Consider the following 14,203-nt stretch of genomic DNA (forward strand, 5'->3'; position numbering starts at 1 on the left):
AGTAAGTTGAGTTTGCTTAAGGTTGGGCTTTTTTTTTAGTATTTGGAAAAAACTTGTGAGGAGATGACAAATTATTTTACATGAGAAGAAACAAGAAACAGAAACCAGATTGATACAGATATTTCAGCTCTCTCCACCAAATGTTTTGGATACCCACTTAGATCTCAATTGTATTTAGGGACATCTGTCAGAGCTGAAAGCCCAGGGAAAAAACTGCAGATTAACTGGATAAAACCAGATTTTGAGATAAAAGAGTGATAAAGTAATTCTTAAGTTCAGTCCAAATTCAAGGGGGAAGACAGAGTTCCAGAAGTTCCAATGACTGTCCCAGGATCCAATATTCCCAGTTTTACAAGTTATGGCAAATAGTGGAAGGTACAAACTTCACCAAGTAGAGTAACTGGGTTTTGAAAATATTTTTGTAAACTACAGATTTAAAGAATAAAATGTAAATGAATTTTTTGAATCTGTGCTGTTAAGTTTTTTCAGACAGTGTTTTAGGCTAAAGATTTAAATGCAAATGAGGAAGGAATTAATTTTCTCCTTTTCCCCCATGTGTTTCCTACGAAATACATTATAAAAAACACATCAAAATTCTCAACACAGCATAATTCAGATAACTCCTGAGAGGAGATACATGAGATCTGAGGGCACCTGGGTGAGGTTAGTGCTGGTTTGTTAGTGACTAAAAAGAGAAAGCAGCTGAAAGATCAGGTCCTACACCAAGCATTCCTCTGGAACTTGTCCAGAGCAGCCTGAGAGTTCTTCAGCCACAGCTCTCCTTCTAACAGATGGGAATTGTGGAAATCTCAAATCCCTTCCCCAGTATAACCAAACAACTCCACTTTGCCTTCAGAGATACTGAAACTCCATTCTGGGGTGGCATTTTGTTCTTGATAAAGATGAATCTACTGCCATGTGTGTTCCAGTGACAACCAACATGACAAAGTGCAGGTTTTCCTGGGAGAGACCTCTCAGGAGAAAATAAGAAAATTGTCATGCAGATGGTCTTCATTTGCTGCAGATTCTCACAAATCTCTCTGCAGGGATTTTATTCCTCACTAGACTGTGCTACACTACAGGTAGTTTTGAAATAGAACTACAGATATATTTAAAGTCCATTTAAAGAAAAGAGATGTATTCTTTAAACTGCTGTTCTCCACTCACAATTAATTTAACTGGTAACAGCCTACAATTTTGCAGAAATGTCTTCTTTTACATCAATATAATTCTTCCCAATAGAGTTTTAAATGAAATTTAAAGCCTGGTCTCAGGTTATAGTTGTTCTGACTCCTGGAGGGTAAAGCTTGAATAAGAACAAGGCAGAACAGTATTGCATTTCATTAGCAATCAAGACAGTCTGCTTTCCAGTAATTTAAAAAGAAAAAAGTTAATCTTACAAAGTTTATAGCAAGAGATGAGAGGCCATTATTAGAAACAGGCCTTTCCTACTCAATTTGTTAAGTCAATGAGATCACGCTCATAGTAATGGAAACAAAATTTCATCCTTCTGCAAAAATTCACAGTTCTCTCTTTGTATTTGCTGGCACAGAACAAAAAGCTTTAAGCACACCTTGGTAGACCATGAAAATCTACCATGAAAAACAATTGTCTTACACAATATATCTGTACAGGCTTCCCTCCTCTGCCTAATGCCTGAAAGCTTGATAACAATTCCCATTAAAAAGACTCTTTCAATATGAATTTGTACATTTTCTATTTCTGGGTTTGAATTAATAGCTTATCCTTGCTTGAATTTATTGGAAAGCAAATACAGCATCCCATGAAATCATCCCAACTCAATTGGCCACATTTAACAGCAGGTTGCCCTAGAATGAATCATGAGTAAATGAGTTTAAACATTTTTTTAATGACTGCACTGTTTTAAGCTGACAGTGCAGTATCATCTTTATTCCCCCATGGGACTACACTACTTTTAAGGCAAACAGCCTTATCTTTCATTTTGCTCTTCCCAGCATTTTTTGTTTAATAAAGATGATGAATTAATGACAGCCTGAGCCCCAACAAGATAAAACTGGTCCACAGTGAACTGTTCTTTGCCAAAAATTCAGTGAGAAATGCTGGCATGAAGATGACTGAATTTATCTCTGGACCAATATAAACATACACATCCAACAGCTCCATTTGTGGAGATACACATAGAAATCTCCATCCCTTGTGGAGGCAAGACTGCTAAAGAAGCTCCAAAATGTGCTCCAGATGAGGGAAGAAGCACCTGCCTTCATGGCTTCATCAAATTTAATGATGACCTGAACTACACTTTTTCCAGTAGGGAAAAAACTCAAACTAATTTAAATACTTTTCACCTGAAACTCCTCAAAAAGCTCCCAATTTCTAAAGGTTTATTGCAATTATCTAACTCCATCTGAGCCCCCAGAAAGAGCTCAAACACCAAGATCATAGGAACATGCTTCACTGATCAGCTGGATATCGTTATCTTCGCGTGCAGGCAGAATTTGCAATTCAACTCTTGTGTCCTGCCTCCTTAGCCAACAATTCCTGCTCTGAACCTGATGGAATTAGCAGTCAGTAGAAATGCAGAGAGTCTGAAAGAATTCTTTGGCTCATGAATAACACATGCCTGGTCTGTGACCAGGAGGCCAAAACCCATTGCAGGCTGACAGAGGTGACAAGTGATTTTGTCATATTCATGTGTTTAATCCAGCTCCTCAGAAGCCTCAGCACTTTTCTCCTTGTGTCACAGAAGAAAAAGGGAAAAACCCAGAAAAGTAAGGAAGCATTTGCTATACAATCACCAGTAGAAAAGCCAAAAATGTAGGAAAACATGGAAAAAGAAAATGCAGATATGCAGAAGCTGAGCAGGCTGAGCTATGTGTCTGAAAACACAGATTTTCCCTGTGTACTCCTCTCACCTGCCTTCCTCTTGCATCCTTCAGATCGTGTACACACATCTAGATAACCTATAAATATTTAAAGTAAAAATTTAAAATGTGTCATAATAATACAACACATCTTGCAAGGAAGAAAAGACCTCACTAGCCCTGGAGCAGACTCCATCCTGTCATAAAAAGCCATCCTAACAGCTCGCTTTGAAGGCTCACAATACCACTGGCAGCTCTGTGGAGACAAAAAGGAACCAAAAATCACAATAATTTGTTCAATGACAGGCAACTGGGCCCCACAAAAGGAGTCAAGACAGATTGTAACTGCAGGCTCTTCAGTAACTGCACACAAACTGGCTTTTGTTTTGAAAGTGAATTTTACTGAACTGGAAGATTTAAAGAGACAAATTATTTCTCAAGCAGCAGCACAAGGAGAAATGAACTCCAGCTGTTTTGTGGGTAAGTAACCAAATTAAATTGGGGGTATATTCCTTACTTTTTTCCCCCATAGCTGAGAATTTCATAACCCACCTGTCCTCTGTGATTCCTTGGAGTTTTCACAGAATAAAACTGAAGCCACCTTACAGCCACTGTATTTTAACTGGAAACTTAGCGTTGTAAATTCATAAAACCTGAAAATCTTTTGTCAAATTCAGAAGGAATTGGCCAAAAGGTTGACAGAAGTGTTTCTTTTGAGGGAAGGTGACTTGCAGCAGCCATCATGACCATACAGTTCTCTATTCAAACCACCTCAGAACGAGGGGCCTTTTAGACAAAATCCACAATAAGGATGTAAATCCTTCAGACACAGAATTCACTTTGTTCCATAGTGAACAAAGAAATCAGGCCAGGACTGCAGTGAGGAGAAAAACATGCTGGTGTTCCTGTGCTGACACAATTATATAGCAGAAAAACTTTAACAAACAGCTTGTGTGGTCTGTGGAGTGCATTGTAATTAACCTCACAAGCAAGCAGAACAAAGGGCTCCCAAATGGGATAATGAGGAAAGCACACACAATTACACATGGTGCAGGAAAGACACAGGTAAACTACTTTGTACTGCATTTTCTCCAGGACAAAGTGACCTTTGGAAGGGCAGCAGATGTTCAGGGCTCAAAGATGTGGCAGACTCACTACAGCTCTGGAATAAACTATTGCACATCACTTGTGTCACACTGACACACACACACAGTATGTGTAAAGCATGAAGCAATTCAAGAAAAGTTCTTCCCACAAAGGAAGAGTGAGCACAGCTCCTAAGATGAGGGGTAACTCCTTAATTTGCAGTTATCCAACACAGCTTTGTAATGACAGAACAGTAGCAAAGAACAGCTAGAAGACATCCATAACATTTTTCACCCCTGCCAGTTATGATATTTATTTTCCATAGAGAGCTTGCTGTGTGTTTTTCCAATGAAATCCTTGTTTGCCCAAACAAACATTCTCACAAAACACTTCTGCTTTAACAAGCATCTCCTAAAACCTGGGCAAAGCTCAACAGGTTTTCTGCTTTTCTTCTGAGAGTCTGCTCTGAACATCAGGGCTTCTGGGTTGCCTTGTACAAATATAAAGTGGGAAACTTAAGAGAACACTTAAGAGATCCAAACACCAGTTACTTCCCCAAAGAGCAGTTCCATGATTTTCTGATGAGGAAACATCTCTCTCTCCCAGTAGAAATATAATAGCTTTTTTTTACACCAAATACTGAGCTATTTGCAAGAGTCAAGGTATCCTGGTCATCAATTTTGTTTTCTTAACATCCCAAAAAGCTGCTTGAAACATTAATAAGACTTCTTAAAGGCAAGGTACAGTGCTGCCACATGCAGGATTAGAGGCTGGATTCACATCCTCCATCATATGCGTATAACACTACAAATTAGAGAATAGGGAAGCGGGGAGAAGAACAGGAAAAAATACTTCAAGCATTTAAAAATTGTCTTCAGATTATTATTAACATTACTAATAGAAGTCTTTAAAAAGAAAGTGAGAATAATTTTCATTTCCACCTGGTAGAGCCACATCACAAAACCTCAAGGCATCTGTATTTTGAGCAGAGCTTCCCCCAGAGTTTAAAATGCAGTGGAAAGCATTGCTGTGTGTTTTGCCCAGGCACACACAAAGGGGGAAGCTCACTTGCACAGTCCAGTCATACTCTGCATGTCATCACCTGCATTATCAGCAACATCCTGAACTGCAGCACAACCCAAGTATCTGCTGGAGACAGTACCCACAAGTACCTGAGAGATAAAAACCTCTTGAGAAAGCACTGTAGACCAGCTTCAGCTCACAGAAATGAGCACATTTCTCTCCCAAGCAGTCCTCTTTTAACACCTACAGAGCTGAAATTTGTCTCTTCTCTCTTTTCATAACATGGCAATGGTGCTGAGTGCTAATATTAGCTTTATGTTTGGTTAAAATTGCTGTACTTAAAAGCAACCCAGCTGAGCTGTATGTCTCAATGGAATTCACAAAACTTCCTACCAGTATTTTGCAATCAAATATTTCTTTTTTTTATTTAAAGCAAAAGGAAGTTAACATTTGCTCTTCTGAACTATTTCTCCAAGGTTTGCATAGAATTTGAATTATATCCCCTTTTAATCTGCAGAAAACTTAGCATGCCAAATTCTTTGAAAGAACAAATAAATACTAATGTTGTTGCAGGTAAGAATAGAGATCCTTTCACATAATGAAATAAAAGTAAGAGCAATCTTCCATTTCATAATCAAAGACTACATGAAAAATCATTTGAATGAAAGCAGGGATGTTAAATACAAAAGGTTACACAGCTTCTCTCAGGACACCAGAGGAGTCCCCAAAACAATTAATTCCTCTGTTATCTCATATAGAAATATCAACAGACTGGAGCTTAAATCCCCACACACAGCACAGCAAGACCTGTGAATAGGCACCACCACATTGATCAGGGCAGAGAGCCTTGAAGAAATCCTGTCTGACAGCACCACACAAGGAGAGAAGAACAGCCTTTAACTCCCATTTCCTGTAATTTCTGAGGTAAATAATGAACCAGAAATGGAAAATCCTGGGCTAAACTAATGAGATCAGGGGAAACAAAAATTCTAGTTGTCATCATCACCTCCCTAAACACGCACATGGGTATTCCCTGCAGATACGCCCTGTTCCAAAATCCAATCTATCATTTCTCATATATGTCCCTGTGAAAAACCCAGACATCTTAATAGCATAAAAGCCTTTAAATACTAGAAAAGAAAGTCATTCCTTGCACAGATGAACAGCAAGTGTGGGAGTATCTGCTCTTACCTTGGCACTGGCCAGGAAGCCCAGGGAAAGGGCGACCCTGGCGCGCAGGTCGGGCCGGTCCTTGGGCCACACGTAGGACAGCATGGCCCGGATGATCTTCTTGGCATCGATCTCCTTCAGCTGGGGGAAGGACAAACAAAGCACTGCCTTACACAGAGACTTGGGAAGTAAAATAACTGTAAGTAAGAGTGTATTTTATACAGTTGGATCACTTCTGTATTTTATTTGATAGGAAATAGACACTTGACAATGCCTGAGACTAGGACTGCCTATTAACATTTCAAGGTGGAGAAGTTTATGTCCATGACATGCCGTTAAAATGTTCCATGTTCTCCAGAGTGCAAGGCTGGCTGGTTACAACTGAAACACAGAGAAAGCCACAATTCCCCATCTTTAAACACCTCACAGAACAAACAAACTGACCCTTCTTTTTTATCTCCTCAAGATTGCTGTACAAAAGTCAAGGGCTTGCTACTTCTTTTTTTGGAAGATGTTTCAAAAAAGCAGGAGAGAAATGCAAAAAAATTAACAAATTAACAAAATATCTAAGGCAAGAAGGAAGCCTGAAAGGTCCACAATAAACATAAATAGTTTGGAGAACATTCCCTGCCATGGAAAATCAGGCTTCACAAGGCAGAAGATGTACATGGCTACAAGTTGGCATTTTGTCACCAAATGTCACCGCAAATGTATTGGAACATTACACAGGATAAGCACAATGCTCAGTATCACTGAGCATTGTTTAAGGTATGTTTTTTGTGAGGGGATTCAGCAATATCTGCTACAGGTCGCCCTAGCTTGAACTCCTAGACTTACATTAAGAAATTGGAGAATTTGCACACATTTCATGCTCAAGATTTTGCTCTCTCACAGAGTGTGTCAAAAATAACGTGAGAAAAATTTGTATTTGCAATAAACACAACAAGATCTAGACACAACTTCAAGTTTTGACCTTTAAATGATGCTATCAATTTTAACTGAATTCTTAAAATAGCTTCTCCTCCAAATCTCAAATTTTCCTCTAAGTAAGAGCACAATCCATTTAACAAGACAGCTTGAAAAATATAACTTTTTCTGCTTTGTTTAAGTTTTCCTTTGGGATTATTTCCTGTTGTTGGGTTTGGTTGCTGTATTTTTTTATTTTGTTGGGTTTTTTGGTGAATTATTTTTTGGATGGACAGATGTTTATCACTGACACTTCTGATAATCCCACTGAACTCCCAAGCTAAATTATCTGCAGCCTAAACCACGTTTCCTAATTGAGAACAAGAGGATGTGCAGCAACACACAGCACAAGTATCAACAACTCCTTTTTCTGTGCTAGCTACACTGGGGTTAACTTGAAAGACACAAGGGTTATCTAAGAGAGAAAGGAGGGCAGCAAGGGCAGCTAATCTCTCCATTTCAGGCAATATTTTGTAGTGGGGAGGAGGGAGGGAAACAAAAAGTTAGTGCACACCTTTCAAAGATGATTTTTGTGACAGAAGTCAGTAGGAAGGAGAAGTATTAGAATAAATCCTACTGTTTGAGGATAAACCAAATTAGAAAATAAATTCTCTGTTAAGGTCTGGGTTGAATATGCAAGAAAGAAGAGGTCTGTTAAAAGGTAAAATTGCTGAGGCAACCAGGGAAGCCAATCCTATAAAGGTAAGCTTTTAAAGGCACCAGGAAATTCATCTCAGTTTTTCTAGTCACAGCTTCAAGCAAAACCAAGGCATTTTGTCATCAAATGTCACTGCAAATGTATTGGAACATTACACAGGATAAGCACATTTCAAAGAACTTTTAAAAAATGGGTATATGGAATACTTGCAAGTAGAGAGAGGATGCAAAAGTGCCTCTGTTGTGTCCTACCCACTTAAAAGATGGAGATATCTGCTGCAGCATATACATGAATCTTTCCATTTGAGCCAAGGATATGCATAAAAAGCAGTTCAAACATGTGGAAAATATCTTTGATCGCCACTTACAGGTTAAAAGGAAGTTAAAAAAAATTGGTACCACATTAACACAAAAGATACAAAAGTGCAATCAGAGCAGTTCTAATTATATGTTGCTATTGGCTAGGCAGACTTTGCACAGAAAACCTATTAAAAGGAACAAAATATATTGGCTGCAAACAAGGAATCTATTTCCTTTTTTCATGGCTCTGAAGGGTGACAGAAGCAAATCCATTTAGAAAAAAGTCAGGAGGCAGCCACTCACTTGCCAAAGGCCTTGCAAAGGAACAAGAAGAAATATCAAAGGATGCAAAATGCACACATATTACATCAAAGTTTACCATGAAATAAATGTTACTGTTGTACAGAAACATGAGTTAAAAAATTGTTTAAATATGCAAGTGGCAACATTAAGAATTAAAATGAGCAATCTGTTCAACGGACTCAGGCCTTTTTTGATTCTCTGAGGTACATAAAAAGGTTAAGAGATGAATTTATTTCACCTCCTTTTAAATGGTAGTAATGTTTTGCATTTTCTTTACAGGTCTATTTCTACAGAAATGCAAGGAATGGAAGGAAAAATATTAGAAATCTAATAAAGTAGGGAGCAATGAAGGAAAGCTTTTTCCTCTTCTTGAATGCAGCATGGTTTTAAAGCACTCTATGCAATACTGAAGGTGATCTGCAAAAGAATGACCATTGACCAACTTCCTGCCCCTTCTACCCATCCCATTCAGGTTCTGGACCTTTTAAAATACCTAAAGAGGGGGAAAAAAAAAGAAAGCCATAATTCCTCTTCACCATCTCCATGGTTATTGAGCACTGCAAGGCATCCACTGGGCTGCCCCTGTCACTTGGTGGATAAAGCCTGTGCCAGGATGATGAGCTGTCACAAGTGGGATACAAGAAAGTGGTAGTTTGACTTGAATTTAAGCTGTCACTGCTGATGAAGAGAGAAAGACACAATTCTGGCTCCCTGTGTGCTCCCTCAGGCAGCTCTATCATCCTTTCCATTGTACCAGCACAAGTTTCTCCCCCTGCAAAAGGTTATTCTCCCAACCAGCACCAAAAAATCCCCTGAAGCTGGTGAAGATCAGTTCTGATCTCAGTACTCAGCACAGCAGCCATTGCTGTAAGCAAAAGTTATTTTGGAATTTTAAAAAGTGTAAGTTTCTTTAGTAGTTCCATGTGAGATGAAGGTAATGTGCTCTTCACTCTGTGCTCATCCTTAGGGTTCAGTTCTGTACCTGCAGAAGCTGCTGTAAAAGGGGCAATTTAAAATGTCACTCCCAAAGTCAGAATAAACAGCCTGGTGTGTCAGAAAAAATCTGGAACAGGGAAAGGTGTAATAGAGCTGACAGATATCTCACCTGCAGTTCTCCTAAAAGTATAATCCTAGGGAAAAAAATGTAGTAAATGGGGTGCCAGTATTTTTACCCACTGAATCCAAGTGCAAGCACACATGAGATACAGGAACTGCACTTGGAGCAGCAGAGCATTTCCTTCCCTTCAGTTTTGCTGAGAAATTCCTGGCAAACCCAACACTACCCTGTTTTTTTCCACTCCTCACACATTTCACCTCTTCCACAGCTGGTCCTTGCTGCTTTCTCCTGGACAGCTGGTATTTGTTTGGTTAGACAACAGCCTTAACTGACCATGTCCTGTATTAACCACGTTTCAGCTGCATTTATTGCAATAAAGAAGTTAAGAGATTGATTTACACAGGAATAGCTGCAAGTGGAGGCTGAAGGGAGAATGCCAATGGAATTTTACACTGCCAGCAAATGAAAAAAATATCATCTGGCATCAAAATTTTGGGATAACATATTGCTAGTTAGTTTTAGCATTAAGGAACATCCCACATCCCTTAAGGTTACTTGTGTTGTGGTAAACAGAACCTTCCATTTCCTTTCTGACCAAAGAAAACCCTGGAATTTAAATATGTGAAACAGAGAAGGAGACTCAGGTTTGAAGTCTGTTTTGCCCAGGAAATCCCTGAAAAGAGCTTACACAAGGAGGGTCTTAAAATGAGTCTGAAGTTAACATTACATGCAGAGCCACTGGTACCACTGACTGGAGACAGGTAATTATTTTGTTTCCCCCTGTGCCTCATGCAGAAAAGATCACAGATGTTTACTAAAACAAGCTGGCTACACCTCAGGTTATGAAATTCCCTCTCACAATAAAACATACACCTCTCCTGACTTCTGCATGTAGCACAAGCAGGTCTGGATTCAATGAAGGGACAACTCTCAGATGAAAACTTGAAAGAAAATCCTAAACTGAACTCTTCAATTTCTTTACAACTGAGGCTGTAGGAGAGACATTCTCAGAACAGTTAAAACCAGCAGAGCAGCCCTAAAAGACCTGGATTCTGAAATTGAAGATTGTTTGTCATCAATATGGTCTTCATTAATTTTAGGGAAGATTCCATCCAAGTTTGAACAAGTTGGAAGACCCGGATTCTGAAATTGAAAATTGTTTGTCATCAATGTGCTCTTCATTAATTTTAGGGAAGATTCCACCCAAGTTTCAACAAGTTACAACCATTCACAGAGAATGATTCTGCAAATACACAAAGCATCAGAAATAAGTGTGCCCAGGAAATGAGAAGATGGAAGTTCTGTACACTCAAGAGCTTTGATTTGGCAGTTTTAATCACACAGTTGATACTGTCCTGTTTTAACCAAAAGTTTGCCTCATTTTCTGATTGTAATCATTTGGTCTAATAAAAGATCCTGCTTCTCCTCATATACCATCATCATTACTTTAATGTGCTTCCTGAATAGAAATACAGTCAAAATATACCAAATGTATTCCCATTAATTCCAAGTAAAAATACACACAGTTTAATTGCTTCTCTCCCCTCCCATTTCAAGTGTGATTTTACCAATTGATGCAATAACCCATGAGCTGATTCCTACTATCCTGTCTGCCAAGTCACGGGCAAATATCAGTCACAAACAAGATCAACAGACTAGTGAATGACAAGGAAACATTTTCCATCAAGAGAATCTAATCCAGGGCACTTTCAAGGGAGTGTGTAACAGTAAAATGGTATTTTTAAAAAATAAATTAAGCCCTTCAACACCATTATCACAGACATTTGGTGATTTAAGAGCTATCAAGTCTACATTGACAATTTAACAGTATCTACTACAATATTTATATATCTACCAAGAGAATTTTGGACAAATTGTAGCTTGAGGTCTTCAGTTTTTAGGTTTAGGTTTTTTGGGGAAGCTGATAGCGTTTTTTATTTAAAAAGCAATAATAACTGAGCAAGTTTTACCCCTTCCTTTGGATCTGTGTGAAGCCCTCCACCAGCATGGCCATGCCAACACATCCTCTTCTCCATCAGCTGCCACCTGGGCAAGATCTGTGTGAAAATGAAAACTCAATTTGCAAGAACCTCAGGAAACAGGCACATAAAAGCCAGCAGAAAGAAGAACTACTGGCTTGTTTTACCTCCTTCATCGTCAAACAGTTCAAACTTGTTTTAATAGAAGATCTCACCTCCCTCTAAAAACCTTGCCCTGCTTAAGAAAACAATAATAAAAAAGGGATATAATAATCCTAGCAGCAAAGAGCATGTTCCAAGCAGCCAGGAGGGAAAGATAACAGATCCTTAAATATTAAAAATGAACTAAACACAGGAAAACCTTGAGGTTTTGGAGGATAACCATACTTGGGCACAATAATATGTAAAGTGGAACACATTTAAGCAATAATACTCTCTCCATGTATGTAAGAGTAACTTTACTTGAGGGCAAAAAAAAGAGATAAATCTGCTTCCCACTTGTCTTTCCTCCCAGGATGGGAATGGGAACATTATCCCGTTCCAGAGGTCCTGCCCCTGCCTCCAGGGGCAGTTTGGAAAAGAACCTGCTTGTTAAAAACAAATGCTCACTTCTCTTAGCATGTGGCCAAGATACCCTGGAGAAAATTTCTGAATTTATTTATGCATGTAGATGTACTAAAAAATAACAACTCACTACCACCAGGCATTTTTCCAAGTTCAAAGTGCCTGCCACAAACAATGGACCTGTTAAAGCTTTTCAGAAAAGAATCTGCTTTTTGTTTAAAAGATTTGCTACATGTTGACAATTTCTAGGTTCAAGTTAGGTAAAAGCTCATTAGCAATTTTATTTTATGTATGTTGGTTGATAGCAGACCCCAGGGCTTCCCAAATCGAAATGTCACTTTTCACATTTTAAAGAAAAGCATCAAAAAACCCAATCTAAGTAGATTTCATGCTTTGAAGTCACAATGACCCTCAAAAGATTTTAGCTACTTAAGTCAGTTATGAGTGGTTATTATTTTATAATTAAAAGCAAAAAAAAAAAGGCAAGAAAAACACATTTCTCACCTTCATTCAAACAAGTGTGTTACCCAGAAATGTGTCATAACTTCCACAAACAGGAAAAATTTCATCTTCCCTGTGTTTGCACTGGTTTTAAGGCAAGCAGACCTCATAGGAGTAAGAGCCTGACATCCTGATGAGAATATTCTACAACCTAAGCAGAATTTTGAAGGAATTAAGCCCTACATATTGAAGGAAAACTCAGTTTCCTAATTGGGTATTTTCTGTGCTTAATAAATGAATCTAAATATCACCACCCCAACCCCACACTTTGAAGACCTCTCTTTTGAAGTTATTGTGTTACCATTAGTTTGCAGAGATTCAAAAAGATTTCTAGGGGCAGAAACAAGTTGCCATTTAACTTCAGAACTGTCAAGAGTGAAATTAAAAAAAAATCAAAGTAACAGCAGTCTAAACTGAAAGATGCTGCAAAGGCTTAAGTTTCTCATGACCTGCAAGTTGGAAGAACAACAATTTATACCCACCTCTGAATGCTCCAATAATGGTCTTGAATAATTCCCTCCCAGACTGTGCCATGATCCTTGCCTGCAGACTGGTGGAATCTACAGAATAAAACAAGAGGAAAAAAAAAAGAGAGAAATGAAAACAGAGTCATGCAGAACATGCACTTCACATTCAGAGAATATTCATCTAGTTTATGTAAACAAGCATAACATGAAAAGAAGGCAGATGGCTTTGTTTTTTAACAACTGACCACAGAAAAAGAAAATTGGTGGGGAGCAGCTGTAAAATAAATTACATTCACACATCAGAACTGCTCAGTGACAATGAAGTGAATTTCCCTTCCCTGCATCCCCACTCTCATCAGACTTTGTTTCTTCTGTACAACAAAAGCCCAGCTTTCCCTTTCCTCTCATTTTAATTTTCTCCCAGGTTGTCTTCTGAATTCTTTCAAACAGCCTTTTGTCCTGTTTTTCATTAAGAAATGTTATTTTTATGCTTATAGCTTCTGCCATTCCCAATTCCTCTCAGCTCAGCTCATGCCATGCTTGTCTCCAGAAGGCAAATCCAAGCTACAGCTTTTGCCTGGCAAGCACTGGGACCATGAGAAGTGTGTCCAGGTTATCAGGACACAATAAATGCAATATTCACAGATCCTGCCATGCACTTAACCTGTAATACACAGCTGGCACCAACTGCACCATGCTCCACATGTTACCTTGCCAAGCAATCCATATTTTTATGTTTTAAAGAGCCAAAATAGTTTAAAAGGAGCATTTGTTTTCCTCAGAGGGACTGGCTGGCAGTGCTTCCCCATGGCAGCACACAGGGACCTCTCCTGGTCAGCACTGAGGGTGCACATCAGCCCTGACACTCAGTATTCCATCTTCACTGCTCTGGGACAGAATTAACCAGAGCCCCTCACTCCATACAACAATCACAGCAAGAGAAAAGAGCCAAAGAGCTGCTGACCAGCCCATGGCAAAGGAAAAACAGTAAAAAAAAAAAAAAAAAAGGAACTTGAAAATAAAAAAAGTAATTTTAACCTTAAAAAACAGCAGCACCATCATATATTTTATACTTCACTTTAAACATCCCTTTCTTCCTAAGACACATATCTCAAGTAATAATTTCATGAGTCATTTCAAAGAAAATGAAAACCATTTCTCCACAAGTTATCACATGCACCTGCTATTCCAAATATTTCTATTATATGACATTATATACAGAGAAAGAGTGAACATCATAATTATACATTTTGCATTTAGTATAGCTAACTGGCTTGGGTGAACCAT

General features: G+C 38.6%; 1 protein-coding gene across 1 annotated transcript in view; it reads right to left on the reverse strand.

The window, feature by feature from the left end:
- The window catches only part of ABCB7 (ATP binding cassette subfamily B member 7), a 34,251-nt gene extending 21,246 nt beyond the window's left edge, over positions 1-13,005 (reverse strand). Inside the window, exons 1-3 of the mRNA XM_005428725.3 lie at positions 12,932-13,005; positions 11,376-11,462; positions 6,144-6,263 (exon numbers count right to left, since the gene is read on the reverse strand). Coding sequence (XP_005428782.1) covers positions 6,144-6,263; positions 11,376-11,441 — 186 coding nt within the window. The 5' untranslated portion in view covers positions 11,442-11,462; positions 12,932-13,005. The remainder of the gene's footprint in view (positions 1-6,143; positions 6,264-11,375; positions 11,463-12,931) is intronic.
- Positions 13,006-14,203: the final 1,198 nt, after the last annotated feature.

Source organism: Geospiza fortis, unplaced genomic scaffold, assembly GCF_000277835.1.
Source record: "Geospiza fortis unplaced genomic scaffold, GeoFor_1.0 scaffold117, whole genome shotgun sequence".
Lineage (NCBI taxonomy): Eukaryota > Metazoa > Chordata > Aves > Passeriformes > Thraupidae > Geospiza > Geospiza fortis.